This window comes from Schistocerca cancellata, chromosome 7 (assembly GCF_023864275.1).
Source record: "Schistocerca cancellata isolate TAMUIC-IGC-003103 chromosome 7, iqSchCanc2.1, whole genome shotgun sequence".
Lineage (NCBI taxonomy): Eukaryota > Metazoa > Arthropoda > Insecta > Orthoptera > Acrididae > Schistocerca > Schistocerca cancellata.
In genome coordinates, this window is record NC_064632.1 from 376,623,236 (window position 1) to 376,643,232 (window position 19,997).

A 19,997-nucleotide genomic window follows, 5' to 3' on the forward strand; every position below is an offset into this window, starting at 1 on the left:
CATGAGTGAACTGCCTTGTTGACGGTGGCAGTCTACAATGCAGTTAGGTTTGGAATTGTTGTCCTCATTGCCTTCACACATGAATAGCAGTACTGTCAGGGCTGGAGACTGATATGGGTGTCATCAGAAAAGTACATTGTGTTCCACTGCTGTCTAATCCACAAAGGCGGTTTTGTGCCCATGCGACACAGGCCCTCTGCAAACCTGATTTAGAGGAGGTGGTCTTCTGGCACATAATCCTTGCTACTTGGTATCTTTTCTGTTGACACCTGCACTCATATAGCTTTTTGGGACTATCACCACAGATATTTGGTATTGTGTTGTGGATTTCTGCTTGTTGTTATAAACAGATATCGGTCCTGCACACCTGTTGTTTTTCTTTTTCTTCTGCTGCTATTTCTGTGAAGATCCTCAACTGATCCTGTTCCTGGAAACTAGTTCCAGATTGCAGAGACATCGTTTTAACTCACAGCAACATACGTTGTGACATCCACCTGTCTCATTCCCTGCTCCATTATACAGACTGTACAGAGCTCTGATTGTACATTATTGTAGTCCAAACCATCCTGAAGCAACACATCTCTCGCAATGAAACACAGCACAAGTACTGCAAGGTTTGCAGGTGAAATAGTTGCAATGGACTGCCCCATCACGGTAGAAATGTTGACTGTTTCCGCTATAATTACATTGCAAGCAAATCAAGCTATTGATACACCAATGTATTTCTGTATCTTCAGTATTAAAGTTTTGGCAATAAGCAACATCTATTTTAACCATTGTACATCTGCAACAGTTTAGCTCTTGATATGAACTGGAAGTTATCTGGGGAAAAAATGATGATATGTGATATTTTTGGCATGATTTCCATGTAGCACGACACTATGGTCTTCTGTTACAGCTGTTTCATCCCATTTTCTGAATTGTGTGCTAGCCAGGAAGGGATGTAAAAGTTAAAAGTGATTCTACATGTGGCAGGAATGAGTTACCGTTACAATATTTTAAAAATACTCTCGGTTCACATTACCAGCAAAAATTTTAGCCTAGATTAAGCTATACTCGGTGTTACAAATGGTTCACATGGTTTAAAAATGGCTGGATGGAAGTTAAAGATGACCATCGCTCAGGATGCCCTTCAACATCTACCAATCATGCTCGTGTCAGGAACGTCAATGAAATTGTGTGTGCCAATGAAGACTGACTGTCCCAGAGGTTGCAGAATAGTGTAACATTTCAGTTGGATTATGTCATGAAATCCTGACACAGCATCTTGGAATGCATCATGTTGCTACCAAGTTTACCCCACAGTTCACGGGTCAAGACCAGAAAGACCTTTGCCTCGCAATCTGTGAAGAGCTTTTGGATTGTGCAGATGAGAACTAGATGTTCCGTAAGAGAATCATAACTCGTGATGAGACGTGGGTCTATAGTTATGATGTTGAGACCAAGGTTCAATCTTCACAATGGGTCGGGAAAGGTTCCCCAAGACAAAAAAGGGGGGGGGGGGATGTGTTGTGATGTCTGCAAGAAAGTACGAGAAGGAAACAGCCTAAAATGTGGCAAGATGATTCATGGCTCTTGCATCACAATAATGCACCAGCACATTCATTTTACTTCCAGAGTTGAAAACTCTGTTGAGGGGATGAAAATTTGCAATAATAGACAAGGTAAAAGAAAATTCCCAGACGGCACCTCATGTGATTCAGCAAGAGGCATACCTAGACTGCTTCCAGAAATGAGAAAAGTGTTGGGAGCACTGTATCAGTAGCGGAGGAGAGTATTTCGAAGGACACCACGCACAAGAAGTAAAATTTAAGCATGGAATTATTTTGTGGGCAAAGTTCCAGGATATTTTGAACAGACTTCAGATATGTGTTTGTATGAGGCTTGTGTAACAGAAACATGAGAAATATAATTTTTAAATATTGTAAAAGACTAGGATACAAAAATTAAAATTTCCAAAGTGATATTAAAGTGTTAGAAGAAAAATGTGTGCTGTTGTAGACAGTGTAACGTTCTGGAAAACAGCAATGCTTCAGAAGTGGCCAAAGAATAGTGTTTCGTAACATTTAGCATGCAGCCAAGAAAGATGATGCATCTGGAAAAATAAGAAAGGACATTTTACAAAAAGTAATGAAACCACAGTAGACAAAAACTACTACTTACACATAGGCAAAACATAAATAATGAAACATTTTTGTTTGAGAATGTAGAAGATAGCACTCTTGTGCTATAAATTTCACATGAAAATGGACACTCAAGAACATTAACTCAATATACAAAGAACCGTTTTGCAGCCAAATGAGAACAATACAACATAAAACCAATGTGAAAATATTCCATTTGTTGCAGACATCACAAAATTTCTCTCTCTCTCTCTCTCTCTCTCTCTCTCTCTCTCTCTCTGTGTGTGTGTGTGTGTGTGTGTGTGTGTGTGAGAGAGAGAGAGAGAGAGAGAGAGAGAGAGAGATTGTTATGTGCAGTACAGAGTTCAGAAATGTTGTCAGTGACATAGAGAAAGAATGTGTTGATTCTACAAAAAAAGAGAGTTGCTATTGACTACAAATGTGACATTATTGAGCCTACCGATGAGTTTCAATTTCTTGTGTGAGTAGTGAAATTCCACAAACAAATGAAAATTGAAAACACTTCTGTTCAAATTTTAAAAATACTAAACTTCTTTAAATCAACAGCTATGGAAAAGCAAATTACACAATGCTTGTACTGCACCTGGATGTGGTACGAAGAAACTTGCATCACGTACAAACCAGGCTGTACACAAAGGTGCATGAAAGCAGTTTAAAAGCACACAGACCATTGCTCTAGATGCACACACCCAGCAAAACCAGTGAAATGGACCATTGTGAACATAATTTGTCCCAGTCAACATCTACATCCACGTCCATGCTCCGCAAACAACTGCAAAGGGCATGGCAGAGGGTAGTCCCTATTGTACCAGTTATTAGGAATTCTTCAGTCATGTTATGGAGCTAGAAAGAATGACTGAATGACTGTTTAGATGCTCTGTGTTAGCTATTATTAACCTAATCTTGTCCTGGCAGGCTTTCAAGTGCGTGCCAATTTAGTTTCTTCAGCATCTCCAGGACACACTCCCATGGATCAAAGCAACCTGTGACTGTTCATGTTGCCCTTTTCTGTATATGTTCTTAATCAGTGTTTTCAAAACAATCTCCTTTGTGGACTGATTGAATTTCCCTAGTATTTTACCAATGAACTGAAGTTTGCCACCTGCTTTACCTATTAATGAGCTTATGTGGTCGTTCAATTTCATATCGCTTCAAATTGTTATATTCATGTTTGTAAGGGTTAACTGATTCCAATTGTGATTTGTTGATTTTGTATTAATAGGACATGGAAGCATCGAGTTTTACATCTGTGAACATTTAAATCAAGTTGCTAGTCTTTGCACCAATGTGAATTCATATCAAGATCTGACTACTATTTATGCAGGTATTTGAAGTTACTGCATCTGAGAAAACATGCTGTGTCCTCCCTACCAAGAAATTGTCAATCCAGTCACAAATTTCACTTGATATCCCAATATTTGTATACCCTTCATGTGGACATTATGACCTGTGCTTTCTTTTAGCTACAAGGTATGGTTTTTTGTTCAAGGGATATACATTAGATTGTGATTAAAAATGGAGCTGATGTACCACAAATTCTGTATAGAATCTGCTAGGGATTCCATTGGGGCATGAGATTTGTTCGATTTTAGTGATTTCAGCTGTTTCTCAACACCACTGACACTAATATCGAACTTAGTCTACGTTCCAGTGGTGAGAGAAGTAAAATGGGACAATACACCTGATTTTCCTTTGTGATGAGCGTGTGAAAACAGAACTTAGCATTTCTGCCTTTGCCTTGCTATTCTCAGTTTGTTTTTCTATGTTGTCCCTGAGCATCTGGATACTAACTTTGGTACCACTTATAGCCTTTACTTGTGTTGTGGTTTTCAGCCCAAAGACTTGTTTGATGCAGCTCTCCATGTTATTCTATACTGTGCAAGCCACTTCATCTCCAAGTAACTATTGCAACCTACATTCTTATGAATCTGCTTACTGTATTCATCTCTTGGTCTCCTTCTACAATTTTTACCGTCCTACCAACCGATCCCTTCTTCTAATCAGGTTGTGGCACAAATTTATTTTCTCCCCAATTCTATTCAGTATCTCCCAATTAGTTACGTGATCGACCCATCTAATCTTCAGCATTCTTCTGTAGCACTACATTTCAAAAGCTTCTGTTTCCATCTTGTCTAAACTATTTATCTTTCATGTTTCACTTTCATACATGGCGACACTCCATACAAATCTTTCAGAAAAGATTTCCTGACACTTAAATCTATACTCAGTGTTAACAAATTTCGCTTCTTCAGAAACGCTTTTCTTGCAATTGCCAGTCTACATTTTATACCCTCTCTGCTTCAACATTATCAGTTATTTCTCTGCCCAAATAGAAAAACTTATTTACTACTATAAGTGTCTCATTTCCTAATCTAATTCCGTCAGCATCATCTAATTTAATTCAACTACGTTCCATTATCGTCATTTTGCTTTTGTTGATGTTCATGTTATACCCTCCTTTCAAGACACTGCCCACTGCTATGCTGTCTGTGACAGAACTGAAATGTCATTGGCAAACCTCAAAGTTTTATTTCTTCAACCTGCTCCAGATTTTTGTTTTGTTTCCCTTGTTGCTTGCTCAGTGTACAAATTGAATAATATCGGGGATAGGCTACAATGCTGTCTCACTCCCTTCTCAACCACTGCTTCCCTTTCATGCCCCTTGACTCTTATAACTGCCATCTGGTTTCTGTCCAGCTGTAAATAGCCTTTTGCTCCCTGTATTTTACCTCTACCACCATTAGAATTTGAAAAAGAGTATTCCAGTCCGCATTGTCAAAAGCTATAACAGTAGGTTCACCTTTCTTTAGCCCATCCTCTATGGGAAGTTTTAGGGTCAGTATTGCCTCGTATGTTCCTACGTTTCTCTGGAATCCAAACTGGTCTTCCTCAAGAACAGCTTCTACCAGTTTTTCTATTCCTCTGTAAAGAATTTATGTTAGTATTTTCTCACTGTGACTTATTAAACTGATAGTTCAGTAATTTTCACACCAGTCAACAACTGCTTTCTTTGCGATTAGAATTATTATATTATTCTTCTCTAAGTTTGAGGGCATTTCACCTATCTCATACATCTTGCTCAGCAGATGTAAAAGTTTTGTCGTGGCTGGCTCTCCCGAGGCTGTCAGAGGCTGCCAGTAGTTTTGATGGAATGTCAGCTAGTCCTGGGGCCTTGTTTTGTCTCAGGTCTTTTGGTTGTGATATTCTTGGCACAGTACCATATGTCCTATCTCATCTTCATCTATGTCTTCTTCCACGTCTGTAATATTGCTCTCACGTACCCATTTTGTGTAGACCATCTATATACTCCTTCCACCTTTCTGCTTTCCCTTCTTTGCTTAGGACTGGTTTTCCATCTGAGCTTTTGATATTCATACAAGTGGTTCTGTTTTCTCTAAAGGTCTCTCTAATTTTCCTGTAGGCAGCATCTTCTTTCCCCTAGTGATATATGCTTCTAACTCCTTACATTTGTCCTCAAGCCATTCCTGCTTAGCCATTTTGCACTTCCTGTGAATCTCGTTTTTTAGACTTTTATATCCCTTTTGTCTGCTTCATTTACTGCATTTTTATATTTTCACCTTTCCTCAGTTAAATTCAATATCTCTTGTGTTATTCAAGGATTTCTACTAGCCTCGTCTTTTTCCCTACTTGATCCTCTGCTGCCGTCACTATTTCATCTCTTTCATCTCGCAAAGCTACCCATTCTTCTACTGTATTTCTTTCCCCTGTTGTCAATTGTTCCCTAATTCTCTCTCTGGCATTGTCTACAATCTGTAGACCTCCTTAAGTGCCTACATTTTTGCACTTTTTTCAGTTTTAATCTACATTTCGTAACCAATAAGTAGTTGTCCGAGTCCACGTCAGCCCCTGGTAATGTCTTACAATTTAAAATCTGTTTCCGAAATCTCTGTCTTAATGTTATGTAATCTATCTGAAACCTTCTGGTGTCTCCAGGTCTCTCCCACATACACAACCTTCTTTCATGACTCTTAAAAACCAAATGTTAGCCATGATTAAATTATGCTCTGTGCAAAATTCTACAGGGTGGCTTCGTCTTTCATTCCTTTCCCCCAGTCCATATTCAGCTACTATTTCTCCTTCTCTTCCTTTTCCTGCTGTCAAATTCCAGTCCCCCATGACTATTAAACTTTCATCTCCCTTAACTAGCTGAATAATTTCTTTTATCACATCATAAATTTCTTCAGTCTCTTCATCATCTGTGGAGCTAGTTTGCACATAAATTTGTACTACTGTGGTGGATGTGAGCTTTGTGTCTGTGACAAAATGTTATGTGACACAATGTATGATGAATTTTCTTAAATCATGGGGTCTTTGGCTCTCATTCAAAACTCAAATACTTTGAGCACCAGCCATTTAGAAAAATTTTGGGCCCAGAAGACCAACCATATGCTGAAAAGTTTGATGGCACTTTTGTGTTGTCTTAAAGGGTAACACACACAAAAAAAGACCAAGCTTCAAGGTTAGTTTTGATGCAGTAACAACGGCAAAAAGTGTAATTATCCTTCAATTTGGCTTTTCTATGGAAAAGTCAAAGTGCCAGACTGACCAGTATTCAGCCAGGTAATCATTGAAATGTTTGGTGCACAGCAGTGAAATTTATATTGGCGCTTGTCAAAAATATTCAGCTGTTGGAATTTAAGCTGTGTTCTCAATAGAGGGGTGGGGACAGCAAAAAATTTTGATGATCAATATTATATGTGAAAGCTTAGCTTTTTTTGAAGCTGTACTGTGTGTATATTAATTTAAACAATTAACTTTTCCTATTTATGTGTTCACACTACTTAACAGTAATGTTACTATGACTGATGACATAATGTGTCCTACACTCTGACTATTTGCTGTCATTGGCTGGTGAGATCACATGACATGAGCTCTAATTGCGTGACGAAATCACACCATGCCATGCAAACTGATTTCAGTGCTTTGGAAGCTACCATGCTGTATTTGGTGGAATTCATATTTATACTTTCATAATACAAAAATATACAGCATACATGTTACCATTCGCAGGTAAGTTTTACAGCTCGAGGCAACGTGTATTGTCACTTAAAATGGAAAAAAATGTACTTTTGCCTGGGATATAGCATATTTTTACCTGGGAAAATGTGTATTTTTAGTTGAGAAATCTAGGAATTCTGTCATCCGCATGTACATCGTGGAGGTACATATCTATCAAATGCATGGTGAAGTATTCTTCTAAACATTTCTTCTACATGTTTCTCTCCAGAACTAATTGTTTTGAGTTCATTATTGAGTTATGACAAATTCCTTTTTGTTTAGTTTTCTGAACATTCAGATCCATCTACTTCGTTTAGTTGGTCCTTGTGCTTTGGTAATCATTGTTACTGCAACTGCCTCATGGTCGCTGATGCCAGTTTCAATGTGGACATCCTCAGAGTCGTTGCTATTAGATCCACTGTATTTTCACCATGACTGGGCTTAGGAAGAATATGTTCTAGACAGTTCTCAGAGAAGAAAATTAGTAATGTTTCAAAGGATGTCTTGTCATGACCACCATTTGCAATTGATCAAAGTCTCTTTCAATAATGACAGTATGATTGTGGGAATTGTGTGTTAGTGAACTCAGGTTTTCTCTATAACTGTTTGGTTATTCTTGGAGGTGAATCTTATAGTTGATAGAAGGCTCCAATTATAAGTTGACGCCCAGCTTTGATACTGAGACTTGCCCAGGCAATATTGCATGCAGTTTCAATTTCTGTGCCAGAAGATTTGAGTTTCTTGCCTACTGCATAAAATACACAATCTCCATTTACCATTAGTCTACCCTTTTATATACACATATATTTCTTGTAAAAACTTCCTTGCTTTCAATTTCAGATTGTAACCAGCTTTCAATGCCCAGTATTATGTGAGCTCCACTGCTCTTTAGGAGTGCCTCAAATTCTGGCACATTTTTGTGAATCTTTCTGCAATGAATCAATATGATTTTTATACTCTCGCTTGTGGGAGGCATTTCTTTAGATGTGACTCTAGCACTTCAAGGTCCCATACAGCTATTGTTGTCTGGATTGGATGGAGAGCGACCTAATCTAAGAACCCCTTGTGTGCATCCCACGCACAGTTACCTGGGTAGTGGCTTCTGATGTGCATGAAAATTGCATGAGCAGGGCTGGTATTCTCATTGCTCTTTGTTACTTGCTGGACTGATCTAAGTATGGCCTTGGAACCTAGACAACATTCTTTGTTTGTTTGTTTGTTCCAGTGTGTGTCACAGCCTGCAGTTGCTTTCATCCTGTTCCTTCTGTGGCTGCCAGAATAGCCTGTTCAGCATATTGACTGAGGCCCCCGATGTCTGCACTGAGTGCACCTGGTTTTCCTTTCCATACTTTGCTGCAATTTCCCTGAGGGTACCATTGTTCATTGTATGTTTTAACTGATAACCATTAATAGACCATACTTTTTTGTGTTTGGTTCTTCTCGACACAGGTACATCAGGTTTCCCTCAAGTGAAATTAGTCTCACTGGATCAGTTTCAGTGGAAGACAGTGCCTCAAACACATTGGTGTACAACAACATGAGGAAACATAAATTTCATTGAAAATCTGTGTTTTCTCATCTTGATATACACTAAAATTCAGGGTGAACGATTCTTTGAATGAAGATGCTATTGCTAAAATTGTATAAAGTGCATATGTTGATTAAATCATATGCTAAAGCATGAAATGCATTTTTTGCAGCACTGTGTATGGTTTTGATGCAATCAACACAGAAAACCTGTTTAAATTTGAGGTGAAGTTTTTGGACCTAAAGTTTTGAGGCAAATTTAATTGATGTGTGATTTTACTCTTTACTTGAAATACTGGAATGTGGCTTATATACATAAATAAAAGTAAATAAATGTGCAAATTATATTGATTTTGCACGTAGCTGGTTTTGTGACATTGTAACATTAGTAAATCTCACAGAAATGACGTAATAATGAAGCACAACAAAGCAAGTCTTCCGCTTGGGGCAGCAAACAGTGCAACAATATTGACAGTCAGAAAGTGGGAGAAAGCCACCACAAGAAATAACAAAATGTTAGGCAATCAATGTTCAGAATCTACATCCAGGATCCAAAATAAGTATGTCTCCAAAACCAAAAAGGACAGATTCTACATAAAGAAGTACCACCAGAGAAATATGATGCTATGCGGTATGTCCATTAATGACCACTTTGACTCTTTAAGTATCCTTTTTTCAAAATGTACAATGTTTAGGGAATTAAACATACAAGTTAGGAGTCTTGGTGAGTGTTCACCTCAGGGATATGCATGTGCATTATGCATAAGTGAGCATGGGCTGGAAAAAGGATTGGAATGCACGGCTAGTACTTCATATTTTGAAGTCATTAGTGACTTTTAGTAGGAAAATAGGGCCACCATAAAAATAACAGCGATAAAAATTAATCATGTAAAATGTATTGAATGAAACTTTGAATACTGTTTTTGTGAATTAACTGTCGGCAAAGGTGTTAACATGTGTTTGTACTGTTGGTGTCAGTGAACTTCCAGAAAATATTGAGAGGCTAATGAATGAACTGAAATATCATCATAAAATGTACACTTGTGCTCGATGACTTCACGCTTTGAGAGATTCTGTGAGATTCACGCAACGCTCTGCCATTCTGGCCTCAGAAAGGTCAATCAGAACTAACTGCGATGTCATCCTACGTCAGCGACATCATTGGATGGAGTATAGATGGATGTGGGGGCAGCACACTGCTCTCCTGGCTATTGCCAGCTTTCCTGACTGTGGAGCTGCTGCTTCTCGTTTGAGGGGCTCCTCAGTTGGCATCACAAGCCTTAGTGCATCCTGGTCCAGTCCTCGCACCACGGAAACAAAACTCTGACGGTACTGGGAATCAGATCTTGGTCCTCTGCATATTAGTCAAACATGCTGACCACAGAGCTATAGAGATGGACTTCAGCAAAAGCCATTAGATCTCTTCAGAAGGTATGACTGCAGCTGTGCATAAGTTTCCACCAGTGCATAAGTTTCACCAGAAATAAATAACCGTAATCTTGTTGATGATGCTCTGCAGATTAATAGATTATAGAGTGATTGAAAAAGAAAAACCAGATTTCAGTTGTTTATTACAGACAAACTATGAAAGATAGAAACACATTGCATGTCATTGGATAGAGGAAGGTTCATAGCTTTATGTTAGCACTGACACCATACACTCGGTGTGAGCACCGTGCATTGCTCGAAAAACATGGAACAGTAGTTTGTTTGATTCCACACGTGAATCAACAGCTCCCTGTTCATTAAATTGACAGCTTCAACAATTCGATTTCTCAGCTCTTGAAGAGTTGGACAAAGACTGTCTATTATGTACTCCCACAGAAGAAAGCACAAAATGCTGTGCAATCTGGTGACCTGGGAGACCAAAAACAATGAACAAGATCTTGTTGTTAACCTACTCCAATTTGTCATTGTGGGACAGTGTTAAGATAACGCTGCACCTCGATGTGGAAGTGAGGTAGAGTGCCCAGTGGGCATAAAAATTAAATCTTTGTGGGGTTAAGGAAGCGAATAATTTTGCAGCATGTCCCGGTATCACATTCCTGTCACAGTTCCCACCACAAAAAGTAAAGGTCCTTAAACTATGCAAACCAAAATGGCAAAAAATACATATAGTTTCGGTGAGCTTCTTTCGTGTTTGATGACAACACCAGTATTTTGTGACCCCCCAAATTCTTACAGTATGGCAGTTTGCTTTACCCTGTATACGATATGTCAATTTGTCTGAAAAGATGAATTGTTCAGAAAAGTGTCATCTGCCATATCCTGCAGAATGGAAAATTCTTGCCTTATGGTTGCCAGGATGCAATTGCTGCAGTAACTGGAACTCAATAGGCTTCATATGCAGGTGTAGTTTCAGTACACACCACACTGTTATTTGAGAAAGTTATGTTCCTGCCTCACCCATGTTATGGACGTCCGAGAGCCACATGTGAATGCATCTCAGGTACACTCAACATTTTCATTTGCATGTGCAACCAACTTCCAAGAATTTTGTATGCCAGTCATAAATCTCTTTTGCAGAGGCAGCTTGTTACTGAATCAGCTTGTTACTGAATCAGCATTGGCAGAACGCACGTTGCAATTGAACACTGAATTGAATTCACATAAATTCCAATAAAGAAAATTATTTCTCTTGTATAATTTCCATGTTGCTACAAACAAACAACAGCATAGCTGTGTCAAAATTTTGATCCTTCTTCTATGCAGTGAAATGTGTAATGTGTTTCTTGCGTTTATAGTTTGTCTGTAATAAACAACTTAAATCTGTTGTCACCTGGTATTTAGTGAACACTATACAAGAGTATCCCAAAACTTGATTTAAAGCACTAGCTTTTCAACTCTCATTGTGTAAGTTCGTATGAATGAAAAAAGGAAAGAAGAGGAACTGTGTTTATGTATTCACAAACTCTTGTAAGAGTAAAAGGTGTTATTTACAAGTTGAAAAACAAAATGTCATATGGCATTGACAGTATACCAGATAGAATACTCAACGCAGAGCAGGAAACACAATTTCTGCCCTTGCATTCATTACTGAAATCTCATTTTCCACAGGACTATTCACTAGTAATCTCAAAAACTTAACAGTGAAACTTTTTTGAAATAAGAGGACAGCTATGAAATAACAAACTACAGATCATTGCCATTGTTATCCAGATTCGCAAAAATCATTGAAAATATAATTTATGAAAGACTATCAGATTTCCTGAATCAAAGTAAAATACTTTTCTTATTTAAAGATGGTTTTAGGAAAACAAATCCACTGAAACTTCAGTATTATTTTGACACAAGTTTTCAGTGTTGTGGACTATAATGAACTGAACTGTGGCCTGTTTTCAGAAGGTCTTCAATGTCATATGTCATGATCATCTAGTCAGTAAGTTGTATTATTATGCAGCTTGGGGCATGGTCTATGCTGGTTTAAGTCTTATCTGTCGGACAGATACCAGAGAGTGGAAGTATCTAACAGTGGTGGAACTTTTATCCCAACCCTCAGAAAAGTTAATTAAGGAGTATCCCTGTGTGCTGTATTATGCCCTTTGCTGTTCTTAGTATTTATAAATGATTACTACTACAGTTAACTGCAGCAGGAAACCCAAAGAGGTAGGAAAATGGTTTTGCTGTAAGTTTTTGGTAGTAAATGGCTGGATGAGATTCAGTCACTTACATTTAGGAAAACATAGGCTTTCTGAAGACCCATGAGTTCTCAGCAGTTTTAAATAGTAATGTTTACAGGTATGAAACAGTGAACATAGAATATTTTTAGAGAGAAGTGTGCAGAAACATCTAAATTGTTCACCATTGTTATAAAGAACTACTATTTATAACCTCTAAGAACCAAAATGCAGAGACACAATGCATTTTTATATAAAGGCCACAGACAGTGGTTTATAAGTAAAATCAAAACACTTCCGGTGATAAAAAGTTAGCGTAAGAGGGAGAAACCAATGATAATTGACAGTGATAACTGATTTTTCTTTAGAGCTTTGCCTCATAAGACTCGAGCAAATCTCAGGACTCATCAAAAAGGAAGTAAAAAACAGGCCCACAGTAAACAGCTTCTAAAGCATTCATGAACTTAGGATAAATCACCATTAAGTTAAATATAGTACATGAAATTGAGATGTAAGTTATCCTGTGACATAAAATAAAGTAGTTTCAGGGATAGTGCAATGTGACTAGTGACAATGATGTATAATTTGGTGTGTAATTTTATTCTTAGTGATCTAAATATGCATCATAAATAAATACAATACAATATGATCAAAGGTAGTTTACAATATTTACTATAGTATAGAGATATAAGCTGTACAAACATGTCTCATAAAATAATATATTGCAAATTGTGTGTTGGTATTTGTTGTTATTAAACAGTGCGTACATCTGCTTATTGAAACAAGAGTATACTGAATCAGTGTACACACTGAGATGACATCCATGCATTGTATATTTTCTACAAATGTATAAATAAATAGTGTTATTCAGTTTGTCAGATGTTTATAGAATTTTGGTGTTTGCAGTTTCATTTGAACTTTTTTTGGAAAGAATTTCTTTAAACTGAATTCTTAGTATGTTTTTGGTGAATCTTCTATTGTTTCATTCATCAATTACACTTATTTTGATTTTTCAGGCTCCTCAAAGTAAAAAGAAAAGATGTCCCAATGGTTGTGCCATTGTCACAGTTTGCTTGGAAGTTGGCACCAAAACACCTCCTCCTCAGTCCAGGAGATGCTCCTGGGGTAGATCGTATTATATTCAGACTTCACTGGGCAATAGAACTGCAAGAAGAAGACGAACAACACGTGTGGATGAAGCAGCATCTTGAGCAGCTACACTCTCTTGTTAAAATGTATGTCATAAAAAAGAATCAACTGCCAAATTTTAAGAGAAGATGCACAATATTATTTTCTATGTCATATGATCACTGAAGTTAAGTGCTGTCAGGCGTGGTTGGCACTATCCAGGCCGCCATGCACTGTTGCCATTTTTCGGGGTGCACTCAGCCTCGTGATGCCAATTGAGGAGCTACTCAACCGAATAGTAGCGACTTCAGTCGAGAATACCATCATAATGACCGGGAGAGCGGTGTGCTGACCCCACGCCCTTCCTATCCGCATCCTCCACTGAGGATGACATGGCGGTCAGATGGTCCCGGAAGGCCACTCGTGGCCTGAAGACGGAAAGTGTGTCATACTTTCTCTGTCAGCCTGGAAAAATATTGTTAACTGTATTCATTAATCATATTTTAAGCAAGCTAGCTCTGTTAGTATTTTTCATTCATTTGAGCTTTAATGAGTGTAAAAATTAGATTATTCCCCGACCATTACGATCAGCAATCCATAGTTAAATGTAAAGGAGACATCGGTTGCAAAGAACCTGAAAGAATCCTTCGGCAAATCAGTGAACTCCAATCCCCACAATTTCTTTATGTTCAAAACGGGTCTTACAATGGTCAGACAGTGCCAAATATGTAGCAACTTAATCATTATACCTCTTCAGTTGTATTTATTTCCAGTCTTTGTAATTGACTTTTTTTCCCAAATAGGATTATTACTTCCACAACCATGTGGTTGTATGACTCTAAAATCTAATAATGTTTTGGAACCACTTTGTTCATTCCAAGAGTAGAAATTAATTTTTGAGTTACTCTTTTTAAGCATTAAAAATTATTTTTATTAGTGTGGTCTCCTGCAATTATTTAAATTTTTTGCATACTTTTTTCACAATTTATTATATATTTGAAAAATCCCCCCCCCCCCCCCCCCCCCAAATTATTTCTTGCTGTATGGTTTAGTCGTATGAGAATAGTCTTGTACTGTGGGAAATTGTGTGATATTTTATTTGGAGTGTATAGCATGTCTCTTTTTGCTGTCAGCAAACAGTGAATCATCATCAGAAAATTTTGTAACGTGGAAGACAATTTGTCTGATGTGGCATGTTAAAAGGATTTTATTGTTTTATGGATATGGTCCTTAAACATTTCAACATTTTATGAATCCTCTTTTCTGGAAAATATTTGCAAGAAAACTATTATTATGATGATGCACTGTGGGAGGATTGTGGAGTGCTTCATTTTTCGTTCTCTTGATGGCATTGTTGTAGCCTAAAAAATTAGGGAGGATCTTCTTTTAAGTAATGTGAAAATTTACTCTTGGTAAAATGATAGTGATGTGCAAAAATACTTCTTCAGCATACAAGATAGTGCAAATATGGTCTCTCAGATCTCACTGACCTACCACAAAGCTACAAGCAGTGTTCCTGACAATAACTTGTTATCTTTGAGCAAGTAGAAATTTTAGGGTTCCCTGATACACACCTAACAGTTAAACACTTGACTGAGAGCCAGCATTTAGTCTGCAATAAGTCCATGAACCTGCATCATGAGCTGGATCCATTGCATGCTGACACATAGTGAAAGACTGAAGATGCAGTGTTGAAAATATATAAGCAAAAAAAAGTCAATAGTTCAAGAATAAACACTGGATCACTTTCAGTTTCATCTAGCAAATATGATAAAGATGCCTTTCTCATCTAAAAAGATGTTGCGGAGTTTATTGAAAATTAGTTTTCTACTTACAATGTGTTTAAAAAATGGCGCCAAGTGAGGTGGCACAGTGGTTAGCATACTGGACACTCATTCGGGAGGACGATGGCTCAAACTCGCGTCCTTTCATCCTGATTTAGGTTTTCTATGACTTCCCTAAACAGCTTCAGGCAAATGCCAGGATGGTTCCTTTAAAAGAGTACCGCCAACTTCCTTCCCCATACTTTCCTAATTCCTAATCCGATGGGACCCATTACCTCTGCCCCCCCCCCCCCCCCCTGTGTCCCCCCCCCCCCCCCAAATCCCAAATCAATCCACCAAAAAATGGATTGAATTTTGCCACACAAAATGGTTCAAATGGCTGTAAGCACTATGGGACTTAACACCCTAGGTAATCAGTCCTCCTAGACTTAGAACTACTTATACCTAAATAACCTAAGGACATCACACACATCCATGCCTGAGGCAGGATTCGAACCTGCAACCATAGCAGCAGCGTGGTTCTGGACTGAAGTGCCTAGAACCGCTTGGCCACAGTGGCTGGCTTTGCCACACAGTATTATGTGTTGATGGAACTAAGCCTAAAGTTAAGTGTAAGAAGTGAGAAACAGCAAAAGGTGTTCCAATTCTTCCATAACAGCATTCTAATAAATTTGTCCAAATTACCGCAACTCTGGTATGATATCTGGCTCCGCTGAAGCTGAATGCTTGCCAGATGAAATGGACCGAGATGGGATAGTATTGTCACTGTCTGACCACCTGAATACACCCGCCAATAGTGTTTCTTGAGGCTATTGTAAATATGGCTGCCCAGCAAATGGTTAGTCAGTTCTGTACTCACATGTGATACTGTTGGTTACTATATCAGGCAACTCAGGCAACTGTAGCCACACTAGCTACAGTTGTCTGAGACTGCAGTTGTGTGTGTGAGTTGTGTGTGTGTGTGTGTGTGTGTGTGTGTGTGTGTGTGTGTGTGTGTTGTCTATTTTTGACAAAAGCCTTTCGGGCTGAAAGCTTTATTTGTGACAGTCTTTTTGTTGTGCCTATCTACGACTCAGCATTTCCACTATATGGTGAGTAGAAACTTTCCTTTTCATAATATTGTTTTAAGTTGCGCCATAAATTTATTTGCTACTCAGTCTGACTCAGTACCTCTTCATTACTTTCTGATCTTCTGATCTAATCTTCAGCACTATTCTGCAGCACCACGTTATACAACTGGTATTCTCTTCTTATCTGTACTATTTATTATCTGTGTTTCACTTCTGTGCAAGGCTACATTCCAGACACACTTCATTGCAGAGTGAGCAATCCTTAGTTTTCGAATAAAATACTCCAGAAATTTTTTTATGCTATTTTATTACTCTCCTTTTTTTTTGTCCACACTATCTTAGTCGACTGCCTCTAAATGCGAAAATTTATCAACTTGTTCTGTGACTTCATTTTTAATTTTTACTTTATTGAGTTTGATGTGTTGGTGAAACGTTTTATTTTTTTTTTTTTTAATCTACTTGTGATTAAATTTTAGGCCTGCTTTCATAATTTCTTGAGGTTGTTGATTTATTGTTCAGATTTATCTGCACAAGAGATGCAGTAGAATGTCATCATCTAAATCATTCATATGCCCTTAACACACACGTCATTTTCATGTTCCCACTTTAGGAGCCTGAAAAACTTTCTCTGTGACTGCTAAGAGTAGATTTGGTGACATGGAATATCCTTGTGTGACTCCTTTCTCAATCCTGAGTTAGTCACTACCCTGATAAAGTCTAATGAAAGCTTCATCATTGAAATATGTATTCCTCCTTGACTATCGTAGGTTGATTCTTTTCCCCCCTCATTTATACCTGTACAGTCTTCAGTAGTTCAAACTTTCTTCATGATGAGTCTGTTTCATTCTACTTTGTATATATTTTTACTCTGGGAATTATGAATCTAAGCTCAGTTTCATTTTATCCCTATCTTGTGCTTGGAAAGTCCATATTCTATGTGCTTGCTTCTGTATGTGGTTATGCCATACATGTTTTTGTTCTTGGCAAATACTATTAACGTATTACCAGCCATAGGTATTACAATACACAAAGTTTCCCCACTGAAAAATGATTCTTTAGATTTTCCTTTGAAATAACCCTATTACAAGGGGCGTTCAAATAGAAACGAGCCATAGTCTGGAATGTGCAAATCAGTGACAGGAGGGTAATATGTGGCAAGTGTAACGACATGTGGCTCCAACCAGAGCCTGGAAGTTTACAGCCCATCGCTAGAGGGCACACGTACACGTCACATGACTATACAGAGCTAGCAGCAGCAGCATGCATCAATCATCCACTGCTGCTAGTCACATTGCAGTGACATGGAGGAGTCAAAAGAAGAGAAAAGAGGTGTTGTTCGTGTTCTGACAGCAGAAGGAGTAGGAGGAACAGACAATCATCGACTAATGTCACAAGTGAATGGCGAACACTGCATGTCCCTTGTTAGGATCAAGGTGTGGCACAAGCATATCAGGGAAGGACAGGTGTCATTAGCTGATGGTGCATGGTGTGGAGCACTACACTGCATTACCAATGACATTGTCGAGCTGATGGCACTCATTACCCAGGACCACCAAGTGACAGTGAAAGCCATAGCTGCTGTCGTAGCCATAGCTGCTGTGGTCGGATTGAGCATCAGAAGTGTTCACACCATCATGAAGGAATGACTGCACATGCGCAAAGTAAGTGCCCAGTGGGTGCCCCACAGTCTTCAGTCACACTAGGAAGCATGTCGAATGACCCATTGTCTTGCTCATCTGCAGCACTATGCTCGGGAAGGTAATGCATTCCTGGCATGAGTGGTGGTTGGAGAGGAGTCATGTTGTCATCACTTTGAATCAGAATCAAAATGACAGTCTCCAGTGGAAGCATCCAGGGTCACCACTACCCAAAAAAGGCAAGGCCATCAACACGAGTGCAGGAAAGGTTATGCTGACATTATTCTTTGACCAAGATGGCCACCTTCTGATTCACTTCCTGCAGCATGGGACAACATTGAATGCCCAGTGTTACTCGCCAACCTTGACCACCCTTCGCCAAACGATCAAAACAAAACAACCAGGCATTCTCAAATGTGGGATGATTCTGCTCCATGACAATGCAAAGCCTTGTATGGCCAACACAGCTGCGGCACTCCTCCGGAAATTCAAAAGGGAGGTTCTCGGCTACCCTCCCTGTGATTACGCAATTTTTAGTCCCCTTAAAAAGGCTCCGAGGGGCAAAAGATTCAGCTCGAATGACGACGTCCAGCTGTAGGTGCAGAACTGGTTAACATCACAGCCCCAGGAATTTTATGACATAGCTATTCACCAACTTGTGTCACAGTGGGACAAGTGTCTTAACAGCCAGGGTCAATACTTCTAACACACGGGTACCGGTTTCTGCAATTATGCCTCTGGTTCATTTCCTTTTGAATGCTTCTTATATCAATATACAGTGAAAAGAACAGGTGGTCATGTGTGTGTGTGTGTGTGTGTGTGTGTGTGTGTGTGTGTGTGTGTGTGTGTGTGTGAAGCTTGTAAGTTTCTAGTATTCTTTTCATATTGTTTTTATTCCATCCTGGATGTTCCATTATGTGGGAAATTATTTTATGTATTTATTTTTTCAGGCCTCATGTGAAAAAAATAATTCAGTGTAAACTGTGTGATGTGGAAGTGAATGGGACATCTTCTCTGAAGATTCACTTGGAAACTGAATTGCATAAAGGGAAGGAGTCAACTTTTACACACAACTGTTAGTGTGTAGTATCAAGAGCCTCTTTATATTAGATAATGTCTTGTTTTGTATAGACTACATGTTCCTGTTGGAAGGTTGTTGTGATGTAATATTTGTATTTTGGGACAATGTTGGGACTGGAATCTACTAGTTTTTATACAAAGAAGAATTTTTTATTTTATTTTGACGAAAGAGTGATTTGAAAAGAAAATGGAACAAAACTTTTGTACCATAATAAGTTTCTATATGGACAGTAAGTTTATTATAGTGTATGTAAAAGAAATGTGCCCAGAACTCAAGAATTTGTGTGCAGATTTTTGCATTGTTTCACTTTATTATATTTATGTTGCACATTATTTTTCTGTGAAGGGAACAGGAATCATTTGTATTTTTCTCCTCATCTCATTTTATCTTAACTATTGTTCCAAAGCTATTTCCAGTGTTTATATCAATCTTCAGTACTTAAATTATGTGCAGTAATTTGTTAGTTACAGTTTATTCATCAGTATTATAACAAAGACAATTGTAATTGTGAAACTCCTAGTTTGTGCAACTCTGTGAACAAGTGATTGTGATCTGTGTCATTGTTATTTGTAAATATTAAAATTGTATCGTAAGTATTTTGTTCGTAATATGTGTCAGTGAATTTATAGTTACCTGAATTTCATTTGTGCAAATTAATTGGCTTTTTTTGTGTAAAGCTTTTTTTCACTTTTTTTGGGGGGGGGGGGGCATTTGCAGGGAAGCTGCTGAGAAAAAGCATTGTGGATGAGAGTCCATAGATGAAGGGAAGGCTGTGTCAGATATGGAGCTGATGAGGCAGAACATAGAATGAGATCAAAGACAGAGATTGGAGTAATACCTGGAACTATAGTAGTGTGCACAAAAGGTGAAGAATAATTCAGGGAGAGGAAGAGAATACATTTTGACATTACCAGTTTCTGCTCTATTTCTCTTCCTCTCTTAGTGACTGTGCTGTTGTGCATGTCCAGACAATATATTTCCACGTGTTGC

At 38.3% G+C, this 19,997-nt stretch overlaps 1 protein-coding gene across 3 annotated transcripts in view; it reads left to right on the forward strand.

Moving 5' to 3' along the window:
- The window catches only part of LOC126092186 (probable ATP-dependent RNA helicase spindle-E), a 272,749-nt gene extending 253,142 nt beyond the window's left edge, over window positions 1-19,607 (forward strand). For all 3 annotated transcript variants that reach the window (XM_049907663.1, XM_049907664.1, XM_049907662.1), the window contains exons 25-26: window positions 13,324-13,542; window positions 18,877-19,607. In XM_049907663.1, the coding sequence (XP_049763620.1) occupies window positions 13,324-13,542; window positions 18,877-19,006 (349 nt within the window). In that variant the 3' untranslated portion in view covers window positions 19,007-19,607. The remainder of the gene's footprint in view (window positions 1-13,323; window positions 13,543-18,876) is intronic.
- The last annotated feature ends 390 nt before the right edge of the window (window positions 19,608-19,997 follow it).